At 52.5% G+C, this 26,212-nt stretch overlaps 1 protein-coding gene and 1 long non-coding RNA gene across 20 annotated transcripts; one reads left to right on the top strand and one right to left on the bottom strand.

Annotated features, from left to right (window-relative positions):
- Window positions 1–1,119: 1,119 nt before the first annotated feature.
- PAX6 (paired box 6) lies at window positions 1,120–25,959 on the bottom strand. 19 transcript variants are annotated; one of them, XM_064425988.1, is made up of 14 exons: window positions 19,773–19,967; window positions 19,526–19,668; window positions 16,047–16,123; window positions 15,636–15,690; window positions 12,939–13,069; window positions 12,010–12,051; window positions 11,701–11,916; window positions 10,970–11,135; window positions 6,716–6,874; window positions 5,867–5,949; window positions 5,463–5,613; window positions 5,225–5,340; window positions 3,091–3,241; window positions 1,120–2,226 (listed from the first exon to the last, which is right to left on the bottom strand). In XM_064425988.1, the coding sequence occupies exons 4-14, from the start codon at window positions 15,643–15,645 to the stop codon at window positions 2,141–2,143; spliced, it is 1,311 nt and encodes a 436-aa protein (XP_064282058.1). In that variant the 5' UTR covers window positions 15,646–15,690; window positions 16,047–16,123; window positions 19,526–19,668; window positions 19,773–19,967; the 3' UTR covers window positions 1,120–2,140. The 19 variants fall into 19 exon arrangements, with proteins under 19 accessions (XP_064282058.1, XP_064282055.1, XP_064282062.1 ...); XM_064425985.1 differs by lacking the exons at window positions 15,636–15,690; window positions 16,047–16,123; window positions 19,773–19,967 and adding exons at window positions 21,872–21,970; window positions 25,822–25,959; XM_064425992.1 differs by lacking the exon at window positions 12,010–12,051.
- Window positions 20,162–21,215, top strand: LOC135303820 (uncharacterized). Its single transcript, XR_010365204.1, has 2 exons — window positions 20,162–20,250; window positions 20,593–21,215. It is a non-coding gene; the product is annotated as an uncharacterized LOC135303820 (long non-coding RNA).
- Window positions 25,960–26,212: the final 253 nt, after the last annotated feature.

The raw sequence follows: 26,212 nt of genomic DNA, 5'->3' as shown, positions 1-26,212 counted from the left end.
CATTTTAATAACTATCATCTCATGCTTTGAGCAAAGCTGCTCTTTTCCCCGAGTTTAAGTGCATTTAATCTCATCTGCAGCACTGCAGCCACCTCAGCAGCACAGCCCTGCTGCCCCAAGTCTCCAGTGAAGTGCTATCTGCGGTGACAAATATGCCAAAAGGAAAGCATAACCAGCCTAGATGGTATCTGTGCTTTACAAAGGCTGCTTGTGATGCCTGTGCTTTGACTCAAAACTCCCCGCACACTGGCTTTTTAATCATGAGATCCCTTTTTCAGCACAGCATCGAGAGTAACAACTGCAGCACAATGAGCCAGCTTCATAGATATGGGAATGTTTAGATTTCCCTGCCAGTGACTAAAGGCCTTTAGCTTTCACTAGCCAGTCCCAGCTCGCATTGTTGCTGCCTGTTGATTTGTCTTCTCTCATTATTCCTTGACATGCAGCTCTCCACCCACGCCCACACTAACAACCCTCACACAAAGCGCATTGAGGTATTAACCAGGTTACAAGTTCAATGGAAAATTACACTAAGATTGTGCTGTGTGGCAATATAAAGGGATGGCATTCACTCTCCCAAAGAGCCTGTTAAAAACACAGCTGGGTTGGTTTTTTTCCCCTTTTAAGCATCCTAACAAAAACAATTTTTAGAAGTGGGGGGTGTATATCTGGGTGTACGTGTGTCCATACGTCCTTTAGGTACAATGGGGACAGACAGACACAGGCCTGGCACGGTGCAAATCCCCTCTGGCAATTCTGCTGGATTCTGGAGTTCGTTTAGAGCATCCCCAGAAAACCCAGCTAAATAAACAACCTCCTCCTGCTCTCACTTAGATCCATGAACCTATCTTCTTTTTGTTAGCCCAAATTACAGGCTGGTGGAAGGGATGAAAGTCTGTAAAAGTGTTCCTTAAGAACCTCTCCTTACTGAAAATAAAATCAAAATTAAACTTAACATTGTCTTCTTTTTGTTAGCCCAAATTACAGGCTGGTGGAAGGGCTGAAAGTCTATAAAAATGCTCCTTAAGAGCCCCTCCTTACTGAAAACTGAAAATAAAATCAAAATAAAACTTAATGAGATTAACCTAGCACAGTAACAAAATTTGCAACACCACACTATAAGGTTAAAAAGAAAATAGTATAATAAAGGAAATACAAAGGCTTTGGCATGGTTTTTACAATCAACAATGGTTAATCTTGATATGTAGTTGTGAACAACTTCAAAACACTTAAGTTTAAAACTCTTGCAAGCACTTTTAATTGATTAGGAATGAATTCTAGATGCACAAAGATGATTGGACTGTGAACAGTAGTACAACTATATCTAAGAACAATTAACTCTTGCCGACCAAAAAAGAAACGTATGATGCATGAAAATGTGTATAAAACATCTATAGAATATTCTTGTCAAATATAAATGAAATTAACTTTATTATAGAAATCATTCTGGGAGATTTCTAGGGAAGACAAATACTTACATTTCGACATAAAACAAATTGGATTATATCGAAGACACAATCTACCTTTTATCTATCAAACTCTTTTCTTCATCGCAGCTCTCTCTTAACCCCTGTTTGCACATAGCTTCAGCCGTTAACAACCTTTGGAAATACCAACAGATATTTTTCTTACATAAATCTAGTGCGCATTGTTCCAGGTTTAATTATATGCAATGGAATGATACAAACTTGGAACATCAATCCATAATCTATGAACAGATTGGTAGAAGTATTCGATATATCTTGATAAAACTCTTAAATTCGTGGCAAAGCTTGTTGATCATGGCTTCTTTTTTTTTTTTTCCTTTTCTTTTTTTTTTTTTTAAACAACTTCATGACCAACACAGATCAAACATCCATCCAGTCTACATTGTTCTTTTTTTTTTTCATTATAACATACAAATGCCCATTTACAAATAATACACCAAAATGAATAAAAGTTTGGATACCAAAATGAAGATTTGTTCCAACTGATATAATGCCTTCAGTGTACAAAGGTCCATGTGAAAGTCTTTTCCATGTGTTACAGCATAGGGCACAGTTGCAGTACAGAAGTACTCTGAGAGCCATTCTTCCTTTATAAAATACTGCTGAACATCCAACTGTTGTCCATATAGTCATTTACGGAATTAACACATGTTTTACTGTAATCTTGGCCAGTATTGAGACATATCAGGTTCACTGCCAGGAACTTGAACTGGAACTGACACTCCAGGGGAAATGAGACCTGAAAATTGAGAGGGAAAGTGGATATTTTAGTTTTTCTATACATAGCTCAATTTTTGCTTTACAGTTTCACAGATTTGAGCTTGTATTCCAGTAAACATCAAATCTCACCCTCTAGCATCCTGTGGGACCAGGGGTTGGGGGTGCATATATTTTAAAAATTATGCACATCTCACTGATTGTTGTGATAAATAAACTTTCATGCTTTGAGATAAATGCCAGAGCCTCGACTCATTTGTATCAGCTGAGAATTCAGCCCAAAATACACTGAACAGTTCTATTATTTTGAAAAGTGCCTGGATTGCTTCTGTTTCTGCTGACACTTGCCCTTTTTTACCCTGATTTGCCTTTTTTATGCATGGGCTAATATTTCTGCAGGTTCCCTGCCTCTTTGATAACTTCAAACCTTTAGCAATAAATACTGTCTGACACAGACATGGTAAAAATGTGCCCAGTACTACAAACAGTTTCACATACACTTAACCTCACCACTGTGGATATCTCTGCTGAAGTTTAATGCTGAAATAAATGCTGATTTAGAATTTAATTATACAGGGAAGATTTTTTTTTTTTGAGGGATGGGGGGCTCACTAAAGAACTTGCCTCTGTCCTGCTATTTCCACACCACCTCTCTTAATCAGCTTTCTTTCCATCTAGCCTTCCAAGAAGCAGCTTAAAAATCAGAATTTTTTGCTCTAGTTTGCAGGGTTCTACATTTTTGTCTTCTGCCTGGTATGGCAGCAATGAATCCCAGCGGAGAGACCTCCCCCAGCAATGGGGGGAGACCCCTCACAGGGAGCACAGGTGGAAAGCCTGATGCTGGAGCAGAGAAGGAGGCTGGCAGGGGGAGCAGGGGGTCACTCACCTGTGGAAGTGGTGCCAGAGGTGCCCATGGGCTGGCTGTTCATGTGTGTCTGCATGTGAGGAGGGGTGTATGTATCATAGCTCCGTCCATTCACCGATGGACTGGTGGGCAGCATGCAAGAGTAGGAGGAGGTCTGGCTGGGAACCGGGGGCTGTGGGGGCAAAGCACAAAGTGGTCAGTGGCCCTGCAGGAAAACACAGCATCACGCTCTTGGGCATGGACGTGCCAGCCCTCAGACAGCAAAAAATGAGCTTCAGCTTTCAAATTCAGGCAGCACGATGTAAAGACCTATTTAGGAGCCCAACCAAGCAGGCCCTTCCTGGAGGCTTTTGGGCTAGAAACCAACATGGATGGTTAATGGTGCTTTTTCAGACGTGCTTGGCAAGCAGATCCCTACATCCAGATGCTGGTGGAGGTGTTACATCCCCAAGCCTGAGTGCTGCCCTCCTTTATACCCACGTAAAAGGAAGATGCCTTTTTTTACCGTTTGCAGCCAGAGACAGGGTCAGCATCTTACCTCGCAGTCCATGCTGTAACTAAATTGTAACTAACATTTTAGTTACCTCACACTCCACTGAGGCACAGAGGCTGGACCTGCATCTGCCAGCGTGGGGCACATACACACAGACCACATGTGGGGTTGGGGGGGACCAAGGCTCTGAAGGGGAATCCCCTAACCCCATACATACATGTGCATTGATCCCCATCAGAGCCTCAGCCACCCCAAACCTGTGCCAGCACCATCCCAGAACAGACATCTCCATTCACCTCAACTCCAACCCCTAAAACCCAGTTTGCCAGGGGGAACAACAGCTGGGGGCAGGGGCTGAGGGAGGGACCAAGCAGGGGCTTCTCCTGCTGCAGGCTGCTGGGTGAGTGGGGACCAGCGCAGCCTTGACCTGGGGACGCAGCGAGGGAGCAGGAAGCAGGATGAGTAATTCCCACCCCGAGCGCACAAGACCCAACACGTCTGCACATATTTCCTGTCTGCACACCCCTGCCACACTCCTTCTGCAGCAGCACTGAGAGCCCCACTTGCTTTGGGAGAACACACGATGCTCCGTGCACCCGCACAGAGATGCCAGTGGCTCTCCCTCTGAGCCCACATGGCTGCCCTGCCACAGTGACCACGTAGGCAGTGTTTTCCAGCGTGGCTCACACGTGCTGTGTCCCTGCCCAGGTGCCCAGTGGTGAATCAGGGGGCCTCCTGCTTTCCCAAGGGTCCCCTCCTGTATCAGCCTTTTGATCTTTTGTCATCTGCTCCCGGCCCGCTGCTGGGGACGGCGCCGCCGGCTCCCAACGTCACGGAGCAGCGACCTAGCCAGCGCCGTTCCTTTCCATAGACTTGCAAGACTCTAACTTTATTTGGTTAATTTTGGTTCAGCAATTAGTAACATCGTAATTGCCGCAGCGAAGGAGTCAGGCTCTCTAATCTGCTCGCCTGTCTCTAGCAGTGGTCAATGCTGTGTGCCTCAGACAAAGATGTAAAACTCCCGTAATTGGCCAGCACCTTCCTAGGCCAACCCCACCATTAAAAAAGGAGGAATTTTGCATCTGAAAGGTCTATAGAAACAGACCCCAAAGGAATAGATTTCTTCCTAACCCAGCTGGTGATCAGCTAATGCTTTCAGGCATGAGGATTGACAGCTCTTGCAATTCTGGCTTAGCTGGCATAACCACTGATGCTAATCACATCCTTCCCTCTCTCAGGTGTTCCTAATGTGCCGCTGCCACGTTACCTACATCCAGAAGGTCGGATCCCTCCAGCAGCTCGTTCAGGCAGCAATTTCCACAATATGGCATCAGCAAGTTCCAGAGGTTAACCACATTTTTTTTCCCCAAATGGCATTTTTTTTATCCCAGATTTGTTGCCTTGCAAATCTGAGGACTTTTCTCTTTGAAAACCTGAGAAAAGTGCTTGTTGGCCACCACATCTTTCAGCACCCTTTCCCTTCTGATTCCCCCAGTCAGGGCATCTTTTCAGATGCCAAGGAAGTCGTTGGGTGCAGGTTTCACAATTTGGGTCTGTAATCCCTCATGGCATGGAGGAAGGGTCCCCAGCCACACTCCCACACAGGCCAGGCTCTGCTGAATCCCCAAGGAATGTCGTGCCCTGGCGTGGCGCTGGACTTACTTGCATAGGCAGGTTGTTGGCCATGGTGAAGCTGGGCATGGGGGGCAGCGCGCTGTACGTGTTCGTGAGCGCCGTGTCCGTCCTGCCCAACATGGAACCTGATGTGAAAGAGGAAACTATAATAGAATAGACAGACAGATGAACACATTAGTTTAACCACAATTACAACTGGCAGCACAGCCCCAGAGTCTCGTTTGGCCCGGAGGATGGACGGACGTGAGCGGGTTGGTGGCATTACCGGGGGTGGTTGGTTGTGGGATCGGCTGGTAAACGCTTGTGCTGAAACTACTACTGATGGGAATGTGGCTGGGAGTGTTGCTGGCTTGTCTTCGCTGGTTCCTCAGCTTCTCTTCCCTTCTCCACTTGGCCCTTCTGTTGGAAAACCACACCTGGAAATACAGCATTTGAGAGATGTGAGTGACCTGACAAGGACTAGAGGCACGGGGCCTCCCCCACGCTGCTCAAGAGCAAAGCAGGAGATGAAAGCAAAGCCAGCTGTTGCTATTTCCCTGAAAGAGGGGTATGGGCAAATACCTGATCACAAATAAGGGTTTGCCCCATGCTTTGAGAAGCCAGGAGTAACAAAATCAGAGGAGTAACAGTAAAAATAATAGTAGTTAGAATTGCAGAGCAAATCAGTACCTGTATCCTTGCTTCAGGCAGGTCTATTTTAGCAGCTAGTCTCTCTCTTGCAAACACATCAGGATAGTGGGTCCTCTCAAATTCTGCAGAAGGAAATATTCTTGCATTAGCTGCGGAGTTGATGTGGCTGACTGTAAAACCAGAGCTGTTCCTGTGCTCTAAATGCTCCTAAGAAGCATCACTGTAAGGGCTAAGCTGAGCTTTCTGCCTGTGTGCTAGCAAGGAGGACGCCTTGCCTGCTGGGGAGCATTGCCATGGGGATGGGCAGGCTTGGGTGCAGTGCTGCATCTCTCAAGAAGCAGCGGGGGCTTCTCTCTCCACTGAGGGGGTCCCCAAGGCAGCTCTGACCCTGTCACCAAGAAGCGAAATGGCACGTCGCTGAATAACAGCGCAAAATGAGGACAAAGCTCCGCGGCGGGTCAGAGGCGAGTGCGCCCGGGCTGGCCAGGGATAAGGGCACCTGCTCCCAGCCCCGGGCACTGGGGATGGGGAGTGAGCGTGGGGGCAGGCGTGGGGGACTCTGCCAGCCCCCTGCCTGCCCTCACCTCCCAGCAGTGCAGCACAGAGGAGAGCTATCCCCCCCAAGAGAAGCCCGGGGTGCAGCTTCGGCGTGATGTGTGCCCTGAACGCTTCGCCTTTGAAAACCATTTTAACAGCTTTTCAGGGCACAGCACGGCCAGCAATGAATATTTGGAGCTCTGTGAATAAAAGAGCACGGAGGGAGCCACAGAGTTTAAATATATACATATATATAAGGCGCAGGAATGCCGTGCTTACATTCAGCTGGCGATGTGGTCGGGGCACATTTTGTTTTCTCTCCTGCTTCAGCCGTAGGAAAATGTCACTCACCTTTCTCAAGGGCTTCGATTTGCTCTTGGGTAAAGGATGTCCTATTTCTCTGCAGCTTCCTTTTCAGCTGGAGTCTCATTTGGGCCTCGTCTGAGTCTTCTCCATTAGAGCTGATGGAGTTAGTGTTCTCCCCTCCTCCCTCCTGTTGCGGACAGCCATCTGCGGAACCAAGAGAGTCGGAAAGTGAAACGCAGGTACCCTTGTTTGAAGATCCCTATCAGAGAAATAATGCAACTGGAAACGAGTTCAGCCATGTTTGCTGACACCCTCCCTTGAAAATGTCTCAGGTATCAAAGCAACACGGTGCTAATGACACAGGTAACACGGAAATATTTCGGTTTCCAGCCTTATGTAAACATCGGAGACGAGGAATTATGATCACCTGGTCTTAATTTCATTTTGTTTTCCCTCTGGAATAAAACCTGCATAAAAATACTTTCCCCTGAATGTGATTCTTTCCATGAATCCCTGCTGGAGTGCCATGGCAGTCTCCTCCGTCTGCTGCATTTATTTACCTATTGCTATATTTAAAATAGTGATGTTCAGTATTTCAGATTATCTATAATCAGTAATTCCTATCTAATCAATTAGATGTTGATAGGTTTGCAGAAAATGCTATTAAGAAACCAAACCAAGCTTGTAATCTTTTTAAAAAAATATTTATCCAGTTTTTATTTGAATTCTGCACAGTCAATTTCATTTTAAAGGTTGTGAATTTAGAAGTGCCTGCATTGTTCTGCAGTTTTATTCAACTATTGTATGAGTGTGCATTGCCTTGACACCTATTACTGAGCACAGCTGTAATTATATCATCACCAAGAACAGGCTATAATTGCTGAAAATGGAATTTTATATTTAGATAAAAGGACTGTCCATTCTTTGTAATGTGTTGCACCAGAGAAAAGTAAGATTTCTTTTAAATTTTTAACATGTAATTTTAAAAGAAATAGTAGCGAGTTCACTAACTAGCTAAATACGCCGTTCTGCAGCTGAGCGCTTGGCATATCATTTAAGTGGTACATTTTTAATTAGGGCATTTCCACCACTTTTAATGCAATTTCTGCCATTAAACAGGGGAAAGTTTCATTGTGCTGGGCGCCCGGGCGGAGGCGGCTGCGGCCCGGGGCCGGCTGCTCTCGGGGGGCTCCGCGGGCACCCCCGGCCGCCGGGCCCGGAGGGACGGAGCCTGCCGGCGAGGCACAGAAGTCGTTGTCCTGAACGAGCTCTCCCTCTCCTTTCAAAGCATATTTTTCGAAGCGTTTTGATGTCGCATAAAGAGGGAGCCGGGGTGAGGGACGCATGGGCTACTTATGCTAATTCCCTTGAAAAGTTACGCCAAAAATAAATAGCGACACTCCCGCGACATCCTTTAAATATTGTGGGAAATCAACTTTAAAGTAATATCATTTATAATCGGCGAACAATGGCCCCGGCCTTCAAAGCTCGGGGGGAATTGTGACAGGATCTGGTGGGACCCTTTCAACCACTTTGAAATGTTTTAAAACCCGAACTTTCTCCTCCATTTAAACACGGGGATTCAGCGGCCGTGGTCACCATATGGGCGGCCGCAGCCCCATTGAGGCGGCCGGCGGCGGGTGAATAGCGGGGGGGCGGGGGGAGCCGCCTTTCAGGGCACACAAAGCCCCGGGCCCGGGGACGGCCGCCGCGGCGGGGCAGCGCCCTGCCAAGCGCGGGTGGCAGCGCCGGGGGCCGCGCCCGCCCGCGGAGGGGCCGCGCTCACCTCCGCCACCGCGCTCATCCATCACTGTCCGCCCGGGCCGCGCCCGCAGCGCCCCGGGGCCGCGGGGGAGCCCGTGGGGGATGGCCGCGGCCCCCCGAGCCGGGAGGGCTCGGCACAGAGCCCCCCGACCCGCCGGGGAAGCGCGGGGAGCCCGCCCGGCCGCCCCCGAACCGCGCGCTTTTTTCTCGGTGCGCGCTCCCCGTCTCCCCAAAATCTTTCAGCCAAGCTAAAGTTTCGCCTAAACTCGCTTATGGTCGCTGCCAACCCCGTCCCGGACAATTAAGATATCTTCTTTTTAGGCACACACCCCTTCTTTTCTTTTCTTTTTTTTTTTTTTTTCTTTGAGTTTTGGTTGTTTGGTTTTTTTTAAAGCCCCTAAAAGAAGCTATCTCAATAGGGCTGTTCCACCTTCCAGACCTAATCCGTAAGAAAGCAAGTGAATGTCCGTCCCTATTATCCTATAGCCAGACCATCTGACGCTGGGTATAGGATTTGTTTCCTGGAAAAAAAAAAAAAAAAAAAAAACGCTGGGAAATAAAATCATTCCTTAGTTTCTTAGTGTCTTAATCAGTGAGGCGGAAAACAAGCAAAAAAAGATAGCAAACCAATTGCAGCACCTCTCAGCTATAGAGCCGGGATCAAAACATTGTAGCATCTGTTGAAAGAGAAAGTGTCTAAATCCTATAGAAGGCTTTAGTCTTATAAGAGAGGGAGGGGAGAAAAAAGATAAGAAACAGTGTCTCGGTGATCCCTAAAACCACTAAATCACTGGAGAATTTCTCCCGGATAGAGATGTCTCTTTTTGTTCTGTCAGCCCTCATGTATCCATTATTTTATTCACTGCTGCATGGCGTTTATCAGATTGAGACCATATTTGTACCCCTCTGAGACCTAACCTCGCCTTATGCTTTTTGAGTAATGGACTCTTAAAACCCAGTAACATACCCCTGCAAGGGAAAAAACATTAGAGGGAGCATGAATATTCCAGAGGAAATCCATTTTATTAATTTTAATTTTGCCATGCGGATGTTTTAAGTGCCTGCCTGCCTCCCCCTCGCCTCTGCTGCCCACGCACGCCCGCGGCCCGAGCAGCGCTGCCCGCTCCGCACCGCATTTCGGACCGGGCTCCCGAGGTGCTCCGGCCGCGCACCCTCCGCCCGGCGCCCGCCTTGCCCTGCGGAAGCTGCGCCCGTCCCCACGCCGCGGAAAGGGGCCACCACCGGCCCCCAAAGAGCCCCCGGGCCCCCCGGCCCGGGCACAGGCGGCTCTGCCGCAGCGCGGGCGCGGCCGGGAGCCGCCGGGCCCAGGTGTGCCCGCACCGCACCCGCGCAAGGGCTGCGCCTCCCGGCACCGCTCTGCGGCGGGCAGCCCGAAATTCCTCCATTTAACGCCTTTCCTAAGAGGAAAAACATGAATAACAACGCCGAAAGCGCTCCCCGGCTGGAGCGCACGGGCGGTGGGTGCGCTCCCCGCGCAGCGGCGCTCCGCGGGTGCGGGCAGCGAGGGAAGGGGCCGGGCCCGCCCGGAGAGCCCGGGCAGGGCCGCGGAGCCGCAGGTGAGGGCGAGACCAGGGCGGCCCCGGCCGCTGGCGTGGACATGGGGCAAAACAAAATGCCAAAAGACAACCCCGCAACCGAACAACAAAAAAACACCAAAGTGGGGGTGGGGGGCAGCGAGGGCTCCGCTCTATCTTTCTAGTGTCCTTCATAGACTGTTTTCTTCTCTTAAAACTGACATGTCTAATTGGCAAGCGGTGCCATATCGTGTCCAGAGGTCTCCTGTGGAACATTTCTACAGCTGTCTCCTTCAACTAGACGCTTATTCATGTCGCCTTAATGAGAAACAAAACGATCTCTAATGAGCAATTACATAGCGACAGAATTGTTCCCATAACAAATTCTTGCGTGTGACAGAAACATCCTTTGTACCAGATATTCCGCACACTGTTACCGATTTTTTTTTCCTTGCGGGGTGAAAACAAAAAGCAGGTTGTTGTATATAGACACCTCTTCTAAAGGAATGACCAGAGCCGGGGAGAGCCGAGCCTCAACAGAGCCCGCATTCAAAAAGAAGCCATTAACCATCTTAAGTATGTAACGTAACATCCCATTATCCTTCATATTATCCCCTTGTCATTCCTACAACAAATACCTATTAATCTTCAGGATAAACAGTTTCCTATATTTACAAAGTTGTTTCGGGTCCATTGAGGAGGAATTACAATCAGCCCTACGGAGGATAGTCACCGATGGCCCCGGCTCTGGGGACAGACCCCGGCGCGGGCAGGCAGCGGGAGCCCCAATTGCCGGGCGATGGGCGAGGTTAAGGCTCAGCCCCGGCTCCCGGCACCGCAGCTCGGCGGACACGGCTTTGGCACCGGGGCTGGACGCCCCCCGTGCCGCCGGCCCCGCACCCCCCTGCCCGCGGAAGGACCCGCGTCGGGGCCGCCTCGGCCGGACGAGGCCGAACCGAGCCGATCCGGGCCGGGGAGCGGCCGCCGCGTGGTCGCTTACCTTGTGCGGGCTGCCCGGGTACCGAGGTGCCGGGATACCAGCCGGGCCGGGTGCCCCAGGTCCCCGTCTGCCCGTTCAGCATCCTTAGCTTGTCGTACATCCCGTCGGCACCCATCTGTTGCTTTTCGCTAGCCAGGTTGCGTAGGACTCTGTTTATCGACGACACCTGGAAGGCAAAGGACAGGAAAGGCAATGGTAGTGCGGTAGCGCGCTCCCCACCAGGCACCCGCGCAACCCCCGCGTCCCCCCGCGCAGCGGGCGGCTCGACCTGGGCGCAAGTCGAGGCTTCCCTGCGCGCTGCGGCCGCCCCGCACGGCCGAGTCCCTGCCGCCCCGACTGCTGCTGGTGGTGGTGGTGGTGCAAACAAACAAACAAACCACGGGGGAGGGGGGGAAGGAAGAAAAGGAAAAAAAAAAAAAAAAAAGCAAAGGGCAAAAAAAAAAAGCGCCCCAAACCCAACCCTGCAAAACCAGAGTGATGGCTCCGACTGATGCTTGCAGTCCTGAGGCGCCAGGCGCAGGGGTGACCCGCATATTGTTTTTTATTTTTTTTTTCCCCTCCTTAAAGGCATTTGTCAGATTCTGTATGAAAAAATGCGCCTGACCCTGCCACATGCAAATGATGTGAACCTGCTATCCTCTCTTCTGATACCAAAACAAAGGAAGCAGAGGCTCGCTACGGCTACCCAGCATTGTACACGGCACACGGGAAGGTTTTTTTCATGAACTTACACTGGGTATATTATCGTTGGTACAGACCCCCTCTGATAGTAATCTGTCTCGAATCTCCCACGCAAAGATGGAGGGGCACTCTCGTTTATACTGCGCTATTTTGCTTACAACTTCTGGAGTCGCTACTCTCGGTTTACTACCTCCGATTGCCCTGGGTCTGATGGAGCCAGTTTCGTAATACCTGCCCAAAATTTTACTCACACATCCATTCGACACCTGGATAGGGAAGCGGACAGAAAATCACATTATTAATAATTTCAAGACAAAAATAAAATTGTTTAAGTATGCATTAAACAATGACAAGCTTACGTTTTGATTGTCCAGCACTTGGACTTTTGCATCTGCATGGGTCTATAACACAAAAATATACCTTAAATGGTATGAGAACTTACTTAGAGAGTCTTTTTTTTTTTTTTTCTTAAAAAAAAATTACATTCGTGGCCCTACCCTCTACAAAAGTGATACTTTAAAAACATTTGGAAGGAAAAAAAATCATCTGGTCAAAACGTAATTCTCTTAGTATCAAGGTTAAAATACGCCTTAAATGCGAACAATAGGTAAACCAGACTAGTCTCCATCCTTCTCACTGCTCTTAGCCAAAGGACTTGAGGGGGAAGGGGTGAGTGAAGGGTTTTCAAGACCTACGTTTACAAAATACCCCTGAACTGTGCCAGATTGCGTGAATGTCCGTAAGGACAGATTCCAGGCTAAACAGCGTGGCTTTGAGGGGGGGTCTTTTATCTCTCTCTCTCTCTTTTTTTTTTTTTTTTTTTTTTAGGTATTGTTCCGCTTTTTGGAAGAAAAAAAAAAAGGTAAAAATTAAAAAAAATAAATAAACCAAACAGTAAGCCACGCCAAATGCATACAGATATCACAAAATCATAAGTAAATACGGGGGGTACGGAGGGAAGGAGAGGAAACTGAAATTATGCCGAGCCGTATAATTCAGTTTATTACAGCAAACTAACTGTAACGACAGTGCAGGTTATCACCGGGTGGAAATAGGGGGGGAACGAAAAGCAAAAAAAATTCCAATATTCGAAAAGGCATATATATCTATATATACGCATCGAAAGGTCTATTTGCAGCAGCAACCGAGCAGACGGATCGTTTTATTAGGCTGGAAGGCGGGTGCTGGTGGTGGTGGGTGGGTGTGGGGGGTCGCATCAGCGCCCGGCGGTGACACAGCGGCGCTGGAGCGGAGCGCTGGGAGGACGGGGGAGCGCCGCCGCCTTCACCTGCAGGATCCGGGAGATGTCGCAGGGCCGGGCGCCGCTGTGAGCGAGTTCCACGATCTTCTGCCGCGTGGAGTCGGGCAGCGGCCTCCCGTTGACGAACACCCCGCCGAGCTGGTTCACGCCGCTGTGACCTGCGGGAAGCACAGCGCGCACCATAGCACCCTCCGCTCCCGCGGAGCCGCCGGGCGCCCCGCTGCCCTCCGCCCCGCCGGGGCCGGGCGCTCCCGAGCCGCGTCCGGCCCCGGCCCCGCCGCCAGCCTCGCCCTCTGCTCGCCCGGAGCCACCGCGGCTCCCAAAACGCGTCCGCGGCGTGCTGCCCCTCTGCGAAACCCGCGGTAGCCGCGAACCCCGAAACCCAGCCCAAAAGCCCGGAATATTCCTAGCCGGATCGCCTTGGGTTGCTCTTTGCTTTGCCGTTTTTTTTTTCTTTTTTTTTCTTTTTTTCTTCCCTCCTCCCCACCGACAAAAAAAAAAAAAAAAAAAAAAAGCCCAAGCCCAAGCCCAAGCGAGCCTGCCTGCCTGCATCCGCACAGCCGCAGCTCGCTCGGCCAAAAGCAAAGCGAGAGGCTGCCTCGCCAGTGCCCAACCTGAAGCTCCAGGCTCTGAGGGTCTCCCTGGAGAAGCTCTGCTCTACGCGCTCTCCGCTCTCCTCTCTTTGGAGCCTCCTGATAAATTGACTCCAAGAGCCCAGGCTTCTTAGCAATAAATAAGCTCCAAATATAGAAGAGGGGGAAAATATGATGAGCCTCTCTGACATTTGTCTTTAAAATAAAACTAGCTGCACGTCAAGTTTGAGCTTAATTTCTGGAAATAGGCGGAAGTCGCCCCGGATCATGCATGGAAGGCTAATTGAAAAGATCAGTTGGAGCACTTGTGGCAGGCGTGTCACTTTATGACAGTACTCTGCTTTTGAAAATTGCATCGTCACGACAAATAGTAGCATGATAAAACGACCCTTTCTGTCCGCATTTGGATATCACTCAGACTAGATTGAACTCTACTCGCTCTCCCTCCGAGGGAGGCTGCGGCTTGCGGTAGCCGGGGGCTCTGCGCGGACACACCGAGGGGGCGCGCTCCCCGCGCAATGGATTCGAAGTGACATCGGGGCTGGGGAATTTGCCGCCCCGGCCCAGCAGCGCGGCCGGAGCCGCGACCCGCGCTCCCCACCGCGGGGAGAGGAGCCCCGCGTCGCTCTCCGCCGGTGCCCGGGAGGCGGAGGGGCTGCGCGCCCGGGGGCGCAGCCCCGCGGCTGCTGCGCGTCCCCCCCCGCTCCTCATCCCCGCCAATGCGCGCGGGGGGACCCTCGCCGACATAAAAAATGGCAGCGGGGAAAGCAAAATCAAAGTTTCACTTAAAAGGTTAAGCCTTAATCATTATATAATTTCCCTGGAGAGCGGTGTAGATCTCGCCCAGTGGCAATGATTATGCGCCTTGTATTCTATTGCTAGTCATCTAATAGGAAAACATATGGTGTCAATTTGGATGCTCTGCACCATATACACCCAGGAGTTATTAACACAAAGCCTGAAGAGCCCGCCGCGACCTTTAAACAAAATAAAGGCTTCACCCGAATGATATCTTTTCTGCGTTTTGCAGTGGAGATCCCAAACGGCCGAGTGAAGGCATCCCCCATTACCATAAACCCTCGGCACGCCACGGCCAAGGGCAGCCGCCGCCGTCCCTGCGAGGCGCAGGTAAAACCCTCCCCGGGCTGCCGAGGCTCAGTTTTTGCCCCGGATAAATGAAAATACATCGCACGCACAAGCACGCAGCGGCCCCGGAAGATACAAGAAGGAGAAAACACCCACAAAGTAACATCAAAACAAACCAAATTTTTTAAAAAAATAAATAAAAAAGAAAGAAAAATGAAAAAAAGAGCTTCACGCAAGAGATATCTGAAAAATCCCTAAAACCTCTGCTTTTCCAGATGCTCCTCACACGGGGGGACAACTTATTAATGGGTTTCAGGGTGGGATGATAAAGGGGTCCCGGAGCCGAGCATCCCCGGTCGGGTTCCCTCTGGGGTGGGGGCCGCGCTCCGCGCAAGGGCCGCGCAACTGGACCTGCGCTCCTCGCCGCCGCTACGCGCGCAGAACGAGAGGGCCCGCGGGGTGCGGAGCCCACCCCACGGAAGATCCGCGTCCCGAGGAGATGAGGCCTACTCCGGAGCGGCCGGGACCTGCGAGCTCCGCGCAGCGCCTTTCTCCGGGGCGCAAACCGAGGCCGCCTCTCCCGGCCGCCACCGCCGGCTCGGTGCCCGCGCTGTCCCCTCTGAGAAGGGCACAGGCCCATCCACGAGGTCCTCGACAACAACAGCAACCCCAACAACAGCAACACCACCACCACAAAAAGCCTCCCCCCAAAAATTAACGATCCGCGGAGACATCAGAATGGGGAAGCGAGCAAACCCCGAAGGCGGCGGGGAGCCGCGCCTGACGCGGAGCTCCCTTTTGCTGCGCATCTCCCGCGGCACAGAGGGCAGGGACGCCGCCGGGTCCCGGGCCATGCGGCGGGCCTGGCACAGCGTCCCGGGAGCCGTGACAGCGCTGCCGGGCCCGTCCCCGCCGCCCTCGGAGCGAGCCGGCCCCGACGGGGCGGGCGGGCGCCGCCGGGCCCTGCTCCCTGCCCGGCCCGTCTGAGCCCTCCGCCCCGCTCTGCTGCGCGCCCGCGGCCGCGGAGGGGCGCGGAGTCACTTACTGTTCTGCATGGTGGGCTGAGAGAGCGGTATCCCACGGGGGTCGCCTATAGCCGTCTATCAGTGACAAAATAGGCGTTAATCAGGGGAGGCAGTGCACGCGGTTAAGCTGCAGAGAGGCTAATATCTCACCGGCTAACTTTGTTATCCTTAAGCATCTTCCCCCCCCCCCCACCCCACCCCGGTTCGTTTAAGGATTTGGGGGCTTTAATACCTCAAGGCAAAAAATGTTCATATGTATCCCTAACTCGCAGGGGGAAAAAATTAAGAAAAGCAGCCCGCCAAGTGGTTTCTCGTTTTAATTGCATGCAGGTGGCGTATTGCCTCGTCCTTAGTGCTCTTCGCTGAGGTGGTGTATTAAGTGGAGCGACAACAATCACAAAGAGAGTCCGAAGTCATGTTTTTAAACTTGCCTGAAAGCGGGGTGGACTGTCCTCTCATACAATTTAGGGACTCGCACATCTGCGTGTCACTAGTTAAAGTCTTCCCTCTAGGACAAAGCAGAAGAGGTACATTAAAAAGTGTGCACGGCGCCGGGAAGGTGTGCGGGGCGGCCCGGGGGGAGCGGGGCGGGCACCGGCGGCGGGGGGGGCACGGCGGGGGGAACCTTCCGCCGGCTGCCCTGCCTGCTGGGAGCGGGGCTCCATTTTTTACCTCCGGGTATTTCCCCGAGGTTTGGTTTTATGGTTTTTTTTTTTTTTTTGTGTGTGTTTTTTGTTTTTGTTTTGGTTTGTTTTTTTATCTCTCCCCCTTTCCGCGCGGCGCTAGCAACTTTTTCTCCCCCAAACTCCCCGTCTTGTGATTAACTTCTTTTTTGGTCTTTAGATCTTCCCCCTTTTCACTGTACTGTGACACACGCTGTCTACCTCGCCTCACTGCTTTAAAAAGTAAGAACAGGAGGGGGTGAGAACTGTTAAACAAAGCCTACAGAAAGCGAACAATGGCCTCCATTCTGCTCCTCTACCCAAACCCCGAGTGCAGAAACCCAGGCTCCTTAACCGGCCGCGCAGCTTCCCAACTCAACGGACCAACAACCCTCCAACTTACAAAGAGCAGAGAAACAAGCCCCTTCTCCCTTCATTAGTGCCTGCCTTGACCCAGCGCCTGGACAGTCCCCAGCGCCTTCCCCCCCACTCCCCCCGCTCGCTCCCTCCCTCCCTCCTTCCTTCCACTACTCCCTCTCTCCTCCTCTCGCCACCTTCCTTCCTTCCCTCCCTCCTTCCCTCTCCCACCCGCCCCCCGCCAACCCCCGGCCCACTTATTTATTTATTTATGCGTCCCCATGTATTTATTTGAAATCGTCGCGGGTGAAAATGGAAAAGTAATTTCTCGTTATAAATATCTGGCGGTAATTGTGTTACTGGTGCGAGTTGTTAGGGGTTGTAAAAAGATACAACAGCTCAGTGGGGTGCTCAATTGGGGAGGGACAATTACAATAAAGAGCCCATTCAAGGGGGTTGCTAAAAAAAAAGGAGGTAAAATAATGAAATAGTCGCAGCCTTCATTTTCTCTCCCTTTTTTTTCGCCTAAAAATACTCATTCTCTTTCTTTTGCGCCTGTAATGAATATTAATTTTACTCTTCCTGCATATGATGGAGAAATCAAAGAGGCACGTTTCCCCATTCAGGACCAGCCACGGTATAATTTATTAAGTAGCTTTTAGTAATCTCAAATCCATAAAAATAAACATCAAACAAGTACTTTCTCGCAGCGTGAAGACTTTAGCTGGTAAATATTTACTGCTCTTTGGAGAGCTACCTGATTAGCAGCAGAGCAAGCTACACTGTACTTCAATGGGGACGCGGTGCTATCTCCTTCAGCTGAGCTGAACGTGGAGTCATCCCTTTAACACACCGAACACGTCTGCATGGGCACACACCGAACGGGGAGCCCACCGCTCCAGACACTATTTCCTCCCATATTTCACGCACAAATCACAAACGCGCGGCCTACGGGGTGAGAGAAGCCACCCGAAAAGGCACCAGCAAACTTCCAGCTCTCGGCTCTGCCCGCACGGACATAGAAACGACACTGAGTGGGTTTAAAAGAAAATAACGGGGGGGTGGGGAGGAGGTTGGGGGGAAAAAATAAAAAGCCGCTAAACAAAACAAACCCAAACACGGCCGAAAGCGGTTTACAATAGAGGGTAACCGGGGTCTTCAGCAAGGTAAGAGGAGGTGCGGGGCGAGGAGCTGCGTGTCTGCTCAGCAGCTCGCCACCGCCTCCGGGCAGCGGCCCGGCAGCCCCGGCCAGCCCCGGCACCGCGAGCGAGGGTTCGCCTCCCCTGCCGTGCCCCGCGGCACCCCCGGAGCCCGGCCGGATCCCTCCGGGAGCTGGGATGCAATTTGCCGTGTCCTACTAGGCCAGGCCTAATCCGCAGCTCGGGGTTTAATCTGGAAATCTTCATATAATCTCATGGCAGAAAGCATTTTTCTCCCTCTCCCGGTGAAACCGGCGTTAAGGGCCAAGTTTCGTCTTCCCGGGGCAAACGCGAAAAAGATAAAAACCAATCGATTTGCGATGAGTTGCTGGTGAGGGTCAGCAGCTATAAACATTTATTGTCAAGGGCCACTTTTATTATTTTATGCCCCTAAAATGGGGAAGATGCACTCACTTTTCTTCTCTAGTGCGTTGTTGTCATTTTCCAAAACAACCTCTGCCAGGTACATTGAATCATTCGGGAAAGTTTGTTTTTAAACTTTCCAGAAATTATTCCTGCTCTGCGTGCCCATGTAGTCCCTCCGTGCAAAGCGTTACAAGGTTAAATTCAAACCCAGATTTTTCTAATTTTATTTAATTTTTTTTTGCAATTGCACTTGCGAGGGAAAATGGAATCAAGTTTATTGTTGTGCTTCGCTAGAGCATTTTTTTTTCTTGCGTAGTGAAGAGTTTATAACTTCTCTAAAAATAAATTTAAAAAATATATTTCAAAAAAAAAGCTTTGCTGTAGCCAGGGATTGAATCAAAGGGGGTCTTGTAGAAATAAGAGACGTTAAGGGGTTTTAAATTAAAAAAAAAATAAAATTACAGCATATAGATTTAAAAAGGAAGCAAAAAAAATTCCCCAAAGCGGGAGCAGGACGAGCCCCGGTGCCGAGCAGGGACGGGCGCCCGGCGGGGCCCGCCGTGCCCGGTGCGGGCTGCTCCGCGCCCCCGGCGCTCCTCCCGCGCCGGAGCTGGGAAAGTTGCCGGCACTAGGGACAAGTTGGGAAGATCCCCGGGTGGCTGATTAAAGCTGACAGCCCTTCAGCTCCGCTCAGCTCCCCGCCTGTACCGCGCCTGGGAGCTGACTTGGCCTAGGATATGGGTTCTTTTTTAAATTATTTTTTTTTTCCCCTCCCCACGCAACTCTCCCGGCCGCTCTCCCTCTGTTTTCCTCCACCGTCAGGAGAGAGCCTTCCCTAACCCAGAGCGCAGAACACAAAGCACAAGTCGGGGACGGGGCCGCCCCGGGGGCAGCGAGGCGCCGCTTCCCTCCCTCTCCCTCCCTCCCTCTCTCTCTCTCTCCTTGCCTCCCACGCGGCGTGGCGTGGGGCCGGAGCCCAGCCCGGCTCCCGCCGCCCCTGCCAGCCGGGCACCGGCAGCACCGGCACGGCAGCACCGCCGCTGCGGTTTCCCCGAGCAGCAAACGCTGCCTGGGAATTGCTGCTGCTGGTGTTGGCAGGGGTTCCCGAGTCAGATGCTTTAGCTTTTCCAGAGGACACGGGCTTATGTGAAAGGCAGAAAGTTTGTGAGCTCCTGGGCTGGAAAGTTCCCTGGGAAGCTCTCCGGAATGCAAATGGGAATATGAGAGAGAGAGAGAGAGGGAGAGAGGAGGGGTGAGAGAGAGAGCCCTGCCTAAATATTAAAATGCGAGGAGGGAGAAGTTGGGAGAATAAATGAACAGACTCACCTTTATGAGGCATCCTGTCTTGTTGTCAAAGCTCCTGTCAATAGTTTAAGAGCGCACTGATTTGAAATGATGGTGCTTTAAAAAGAGTTGCCAGCAAAATAGTTTTCCTCCACTGAAGCTGCTGGTTGTGTGATCTTGAATTCCTGGGAAGGAGACAGAGATTGACAATAAAATGGGCTGTCAGTGACTGGAGAGCGAGAGATAAAAGAGTGTGTGAGTGAAGTGGGGAGAGAGAGGCAGAGCACACCTATGCTGATTGGTGATGGTTCAAGTGTATTAATGTGTGTGTGCCTTGGTCTCTGCCTCGCCTCCACTGCTCTTCACTGGCCCATTAGTGAAGCCTGACCTCTGTCATCATCTTCCAGCAAAACACTTCCTCCCTGCGCCCGGACCCGAGCGGGAAATGCGGCGGAGCCGGGGCCGGCGGTTCAAACCCACTAATCACTCGGCACCGTGCAAACGCCGCCCGCTCCCACCCGAATATCGCCGTATGCAAAGCGCCGCCAGCGCCTCCCCGCCGCCCATTGGCCGCCGCCGCCCGCCCCGGCCCAATTGGCCCAGGCGTTTGAATATGAATGCGCAGGGCCCGGCGCCGCCGCCGCGCCCGCTGCCCGCGCCGGCCCCGCTCTGCTCCGCAGCCCCGCTCCGCTCCGCAGCCCCGCTCCGCTCCGCCGGCCCCGCTCCGCTCCGCCGGCCCCGCTCCGCTCCCAGCCGCGCGTCCTCAGGTCGGGCTGGGGGAGGGGGCCGCGGTGGTGATGGCGGGGGGAGACCAATTTGCATTTAAACAGTTCGCTCCGACAATGGGAGATAAGGGGGAAATAACATGCGAATGGTAAGGAGGTAAATATTTGGGAGACGGGCCCGCAGCTCTCCTTCCCCGCTGCCGGCGCGGGGAGAGGGAGGCTCTGCCCGGCCGGGAAAGAGCAGAGCAAATACACCATTTACTTTGTGTATTGAGGGCTCTTGTGAAAGGCCCTGAAGAGTCCTTTACCAAACACTCACCAACTTCTCCCACGTGCCATTTGTTGACTAAGGGCTGCCCGGGCTGATTTTTTTTTTTTTTAAAGATCCCACGGAGGATTTGGAGAAAGGGAGAGCCAGGCGCTGGGCAGTGCTGCCGCTTTGTGCCCGCCCGAAGAGGCTCCCCCCTCCTTCCCTCTCCTTTTGCAAGGGACCCCCTTCACTGGCTGCCAGAAACTCAAGGGGGAAAGTAAGTAAATGACTTTGCTGCTCTGACCACACACCACAAGTACATTTGTTGAATGCCGGACTATTAAGACACACCTCAGTAAACTCTAAAGCAACCCCTCAGCGCATGCATTTAAGGTTACACTGGGAGCACCAGTCCGAGCTCAGGGTGTCCCAATCGGTTATGGCGAGTGCTCCGGGGGAGGGGGAAGGGGGGTCTGCATCGGGAAAAACAATAAAAAGAAGAAGGAAAAAAAAAAAGGCTTGGGGAAAAGAAAGGGAAGAAGGAGAAGAGACAGGAAAAAGAAATTCCAAGAGCCACTGCGGAAAGTGGAGAGTATGAACGCGCAAAGCATAAAATGAAGTCGTAGCCGCATACACTTGACTTCTCTTGACATGTGAAAAGTGCTAAAAGTCAAAGCTCATCAATAAAGTATCTTGAAATTGAATAAGAGCCCTGACAACCATTGCATTCTTAAATAAAGTACAATGAGGAGACAAACGACTCTGCCAAGGAGTTTGCATGTGAGTGAAAGGGCGCCTCAATGGGAGCGGGATAATGGGCTGCTCGGCCGTCATGCACTGTCATCCCCTGTCCCGCCGAGAAGCTGCCACTGCTCCCTAATAGCACAAAATGGGCTCTTAAGAGACTGCTGCCGGTGCCTCCGCCGCTCCCTACCCTTCCCCCGAGGCCGGGGTGCCGCGGGGAGCGCCCCGCTCCGCTGCCGAGGCACCGTGCCCGGCCCCACCTGCCGCGGCCAGGGGCTCTGCCGCCCTGCTCGGGCCCAGGGCAGCCTGCGGGCTCCTCTCCTTTGGAGTCCTGCCCCGAGCCGCGCGCTTTTATAGAAATGGAGCCGGATATCGCCATGGACGCACTGGAGCGTTTGGGTGTGATGGGATCCCCCCCTGAAGGTAAGAGCAGCCCGGCCGTGGGGCTCGAGGCACCCCCAGGGGGGCTCTGCCAACACCAGGGGCTCGGGCAAGCACCTCCCTCACCGGGCAGCCCCCAGCTCCTCTTGTCCTCCCCAAAACTTTCCGAAGTACCGTCTGCCGCCAAGTTAACCTGCCCGCGGCCAGACATCCTTTTCCAGGGGCGCCGAGGAAAAAATTCAGAGCGGCAAAAGAGAAGAGAAGCGAAGTCCAAAACGAAGTACGAACCTGTGTGCCTGCCCCGGCCCTGTGTGCCAGCCGTCCCTCGGAGGAGCCGGTCCCTCCTAGTTGCCGCTGGCCGAGGCCGGGCGTCCCGCCGCACGCATCCTGCGGGCGAGAGAAAGAGGCTGCGGTTTGTGTGCTCGCACCACTCTCGGAGGATCCAAAGGGATGTTAAAAGCTGGGATCTAGTCCTTTTTCTGGAGTGAAGTCAGTCGTGTCCGTGGCTTTTGATTTTTTTTTTATCCTCCTCTTTCTGGTGTTGTTGTACGGTTTTTTTCCCCCTGTTGCACTCCCTCTCTAGCAAATAAGAGTTTTTTGGTGGTTTTTTTTTTTTTTTTAAACTCTTGTCCACAGGGCGTTAAAGGGGGAAAAGAGAAAAACCACTTTGTCCGAAATTGCAGGCAAATATCATTTTTACAAGCTCTCAATTAGCCATCCCTTGGATTAGCACCTTCTTACGCCTCCTCGCCAGAATAAAGCAGCCGTAATCTTGTTGCTATTTCCCCCTCGGGCGCCGCGGGCTTTGTGTTCCCTCCCCCCAAAAAAACTTTTAACGCCCCCACCCATCCGAAAAAAAAAAAAAAAAAGTAAAAGAAAGGAAAAAAAAAAAAAAAGAAAAAAAAAAGAATCCCTCCCTGTGCGGGGAGGGGAGGGCAGGGGTGAGGCGGTGACGTCACGGCGGGGTGCGGGGGGGCGCGGGGAGCCCCGAGCCAAAGTTGGGAGGAAGAAAGAGCAGCGGGCCGGGCCGGGATGAGCCGAGCCGAGCCGGGCCGGGATGAGCCGAGCCGGGCCGGGCCGGGCTGGCGGCGGGGCCGCCCCGTCCTGTCCCGCCCGGTCCCGGCGGGCCGGGGCTGTCCCGGCGCGGAGCCCCACGGGCCCGCCGCCATTTTGCCTCCGCCCGCCGCGGAGGGGCCGTGAGGGGCCGTGAGGGAGCGGGGCCGCTCCCGCTCCCGGCCCGCTCCCCTCGGGCCCGGCGGGGGCAGAGGGACCTGCCGGGACTGCCGTGCCTGGATACCTCCCAAGGAAACGCTGTGCTTTTTTCTTTTTCCATTTTTCCATCTAGCAGATTGCCACTCGCCGCTCTCCCTCCCTGCCCGGCCGGCATGGTTTTCCTTTTCCTTATTTTTTTTTCTTTTCTTCCTTTTCCTTCTTTTTTTTCCCTTTCTTTTTCCTTTTTTTTTTTTTTTTTTTTAAGTGAATTTTCCGCTTCTAAAACGACTCCGCTCGCCTTTGTAGCGGGGGGAGAGGAGCAGCAGGGCTGTGGGGCGCCCGGCGTTCCCCTCGCCCCAAAGCCCTGCCCTCCTGCAGGCTCAGACCGCCCCCCTTTCCCCCTTTCCCCCTTTCCCCTTCTCCCCTTTTCCCCTTCCCGGGGCGAGGGCTGCGCCGTGGGACCCCTCGGCCGTGGGACCCCGCGGCCCCGGCTCTCGGCATGGACTTAGGCACTCTTTGAAGATTTCTACTTTAAAATCCGCACGGGATTAATGTAACTAGCATTTTTCCTGCATCTGATTCGGGTTTGGTGTTTTTTTTTTTTTTTTTTTTTTTCTCCTCCTTCCACTTTTTTTCACCCTTAACTATTCCAAACAAAAAGAAAAAAAATGGGCGTAATATAAAAATGGTATAAAAACCAAAGGTAAGTAATTATTATACGTGGCAAGACGCGCCTTTTTGTTTGTTTTTCCTAATTAAAATAATTTTCACTTTTTAAATATGATCTCATGCCTGGGTATCGATTTGTGTCAAACAGCGGCGTTCGCTTCCCTTTCGGATTTTGTTAGGTGTCGAAAGCAGAAAGTGCTGAGTTAGAAACTCCACTATCGTCTCGTTGTATTAATATCTGGACTGCAAACTACCTTTTTTAATACCCAGAAAAATGCTTAAAGTCCTCTTGTCCAGTTCGGTCTAAAACTGAAGAGATACACAAATCCTGACGTCTTAGACTACAATGCTTTTGCCTCCAGGACACTTAATGCCTATTTGTATATGTAGAGACAGTGTTTGAAACCTATAATGCGCAGGACACTGAGTTAAGTGGAGCTTTTCTAGTTTATAAACAATCCGCAAAAAGTTTGGAATCGATTTAACCTCTTTTATGTTGGCCTTTTGCACGAGGCACAGCTCCGCATGGCAGGATTAAAAAAAAAAAAAGGCTTTCTGGACCTCGCCGAAGTCGCTCTGAGACTGGAAGACGGACACACATCCCTCCGTACGAGAAAGCCTTTGATTATAAATATGGGAAAAGTGTCATGCAAGCAGACCCGCTCGAAAAGCCTTCAGAAAAGGACGGGGGGGTGAAAGCTTAGCGCATCCTGACGGGCTTTTTAAATGCTATTGATTGGGACAAGCTGTTCAAAACCCCAGTAACAGTTAATCTGCCTGTTAATCAAGCCACTAAGGAGCTCAATGCGAGTTTTATTAGCAACTGGAGAGCGCAGGCAGCAGAAAGGATCAAAAGCCTACACCCTTGATATTTGTAAAACCGGCCTTTCCCAAAAATATATTTTCAATTACACAGTAATTCGGAGCTTATCGGGGCTCGCTCGCAGCCCCGCGCAGATGGCTCCGCAGGCGCTGCCAAAGCCAGGAAAGCCAAGGAAGCGGCATGGCCGGCCCGGCCGAGGTGCGGGGCTCGAAAAGAACGCGTAAGGAGGTGTCCCTCTCCCGTCTCGGACCCTGCTGGCCTCCCGAAACAGCAGCAAAACCTCCACTCGGCAAACCACGAGCAACCGAGAGAAAAAACTCCTCGTATTCACCTCAATTGTGTTGTTAGGCTGAGGGGTCCAGGGCTCGTTTTCTTTTAGCTGGCGTATTTGATTTATTGCGGCAAGTTTGCAGGGCATATTTCCCTCTGCCCATCCTTTTGGTAGAACCTCTCGTTTAATTGTTAAAAAAATAAAGTTTAAATAGCGAGATTTGTAATTTGGAGAGCTTGAAAGTTGGATTTCAATTAATTTAATGACCAGAAATATTATTAAATCGGCTAAAATCAACATTTGATCTTGTCATTTTTTAAATGCAATCCGATTCCTTTATATGTCAGCGAGATATGCATATAAAAGACTATCTGGTCAGAGGTAATTATGTCACAGCTTTTTCTCGGCATGACAGCTGGATAAACACCATCTCCAATAAACATCTCTAATTAGGGAGGAGGATCTGAGATAGATGGTGTTTGATTTATTACTGAAGGAGAATGTCCATTTACCGGTATATTACAGTGAAGCATCACAGGGAGCGTTCCCGCTAACGCGCCATAAGGAGTATTTGGAGGTGCTCGAAGACAGGTAAGCGGTGTTTTAGGTTTTGCGCTGTTATTTTGTTTAGCGTTATTTCCGAGGAAGAGCGGCCTTTCTAGGGTACCTCTCTTTCCTACCGACGCCCCGACTTAGCAGAGGCACCCAGGGCCGGGAAGGCGAGCCTGAGTTTGGGCGCCGAGCATTGGTCGCCTCTGGGCGACCGGACCCTTCCAACCCGAGCGGGGCGACCGGCGTTCGGCGGCCAAGAGCGGCGGGGACGCGGCCCCCGACGGCAGCTCGGAGGGATAGGGACCCTCCCGGGGCTCCCTCCCGCAGCCCCGCCGCCGGCCCGGCTCTGCTCGGGTTAGGGCCGGGCCCGCCGCGCCCCGCTCCCGTCCCGTCCAGCCGGCCCCGGGGCCGAGCGGGGTCCTCGGAGGGGCGCGGTAACCCGCGGCTGCCCCCGCCACCCGAGACGGGTCACGGCGAGGGAGCGGGGCCCGGGTCACGGGGCGGGGGGAAGGGGAGGGGGAACTTTGGGAAGCGGCTCCAGCGCCGGCCGCCCCCTCCGACGGGCGGGCAGCGGCCGGAGCCGCTCCCTCCCACCCCCACCTGTTGTGCGGGGCTCCGGCCCGCTCCCCTCGCCTAATCCCGCGGGGTGGGGGTGCCGGGCGCCCCGACCCCTCCAGTCGGGAGCGGCCCGGGGGCGTGCGGACTCGTTACCTGTCAGCGGGAGCGGAGGCTCCGGGCGCGGCGGTCCCGCGGCCGGGAGGAGGTACCTGGCGGCTCCGGTGGCCAATTTCCACGCGAGAACCTGCCACACAGTTTAAATGTCAATGACAGCAAAAGAGGGGTGCTGCCTTTGCACTAACTTTCCCTTAATATCCACGCCAGCGCCTCCCCCATTGGCTGGGCCGCCCCGGTGACGTCACGGCGGACAGTAGTTAGCTAATGAGACATTTTAGGCGACACGAGCCCGGACACCGCCCGCCCCGTCGGCGGGCACGGCCCGGCCCGGCCCGGCCCGGCCCCGCCCCGCCCGGGGCTCGGCCGCGGGACGGGACTCCCTTGGACCGGGGCGCCCTCGGGCAGCGGCGGGGTCGCTGCATCTTCC

The sequence above is a fragment of the Passer domesticus genome, chromosome 6, assembly GCF_036417665.1.
Source record: "Passer domesticus isolate bPasDom1 chromosome 6, bPasDom1.hap1, whole genome shotgun sequence".
NCBI lineage: Eukaryota > Metazoa > Chordata > Aves > Passeriformes > Passeridae > Passer > Passer domesticus.
The sequence above is the reverse complement of the archived record's forward strand: the minus strand, read 5'-3'. Positions and strand labels throughout refer to the sequence as shown.